Below are 1,135 nucleotides of genomic sequence, written 5' to 3' on the forward strand. Positions count from 1 at the left end.
CCTGGACGTAACAACCACCTGAACGTAACATCCACCTGGACGTAACAACCACCTGAACGTAACATCCACCTGAACGTAACATCCACCTGAACGTAACATCCACCTGAACGTAACATCCACCTGAACGTAACATCCACCTGGACGTAACATCCACCTGGACGTAACATCCACCTGAACGTAACATCCACCTGAACGTAACATCCACCTGAACGTAACATCCACCTGGACGTAACATCCACCTGAACGTAACATCCACCTGGACGTTGTGGGGAGTGGTGGCGCAGAGGTTAGAGAGGTGGGCCTGTGATCCGAAGATCGCCGGTTCACGCCCCGGCCCCGACAACATTAAAATTGTGAGTGGGGTAGGTGAAACACCCACACTTGCCCCCACCCTCATTCGCCCCACTCTGGGCCCATGAGGAAGGCCCTTAACCCCCACCATGTGCTCCCTAAACAGGTCTCTCTTGAAAATGTGTTCTCATGGCTCAATGAGACTACCTGGATAAATAAAGGCTAATTGAAAAAAAAAATCCACCTGGACGTAACATCCGTGGAAGGGGGGCGTGAAGGGACAAACTACCTACCATCCGTATTTTGCTTTCACTCGGACAGAAAAACAAGCCCAAAAAAAACCACAACCCACAAAATTTATAAGCAACTTTAGAAAAAAAACAAGCCCAAAGTTGCTTATAATAAGCGGACTTGGCAACTATGAAACAAACGTGTTTGTTAAACCTTAGAAAGGGATAATCTGAGCCCATTAGTGCTGGTGCTCTGCTACATGCCTCAGCTCTATTCATGCTTGTGTTTCTAGAATCAGATAAAGTTCTGGTAACTCACCCAGGAGCTGTGAGGTGGATCAGAACAAGCTCCACCCAGCTAGCATAGCGGTTAGACACAGGAAGACCCAAGATAAAAGTCACACCTCCGGGGTGGTAATGGTTATTGAGCACCTTCAGAGCGAACAAAACACCTAGGAACACAAAATGACTCAAATTAAAGGATGCTGTTATTCTACCAAGAGTTTGGTAAGTGCTTTATAAATAAATTGTTTTGGAATGACATACGTTACAAAGCGTTGCCTTCATTTGTTTTGTTGAAACATTATTTCAGCAGAATTATACAAACAAGTATA

General features: G+C 45.6%; 1 protein-coding gene across 1 annotated transcript in view; it reads right to left on the reverse strand.

Annotated features, from left to right (window-relative positions):
• rhbdd1 (rhomboid domain containing 1) overlaps positions 1-1,135 on the reverse strand; it is a 13,157-nt gene that overhangs the window by 6,344 nt on the left and 5,678 nt on the right. Inside the window, exon 4 of the mRNA XM_037678385.1 lies at positions 841-982. Within this exon, the coding sequence (XP_037534313.1) occupies positions 841-982 (142 nt within the window). The remainder of the gene's footprint in view (positions 1-840; positions 983-1,135) is intronic.

The sequence above is a fragment of the Nematolebias whitei genome, chromosome 6 (genome assembly GCF_014905685.2).
Source record: "Nematolebias whitei isolate Nwh7 chromosome 6, NemWhi1, whole genome shotgun sequence".
In the NCBI taxonomy this organism is placed as follows: domain Eukaryota; kingdom Metazoa; phylum Chordata; class Actinopteri; order Cyprinodontiformes; family Rivulidae; genus Nematolebias; species Nematolebias whitei.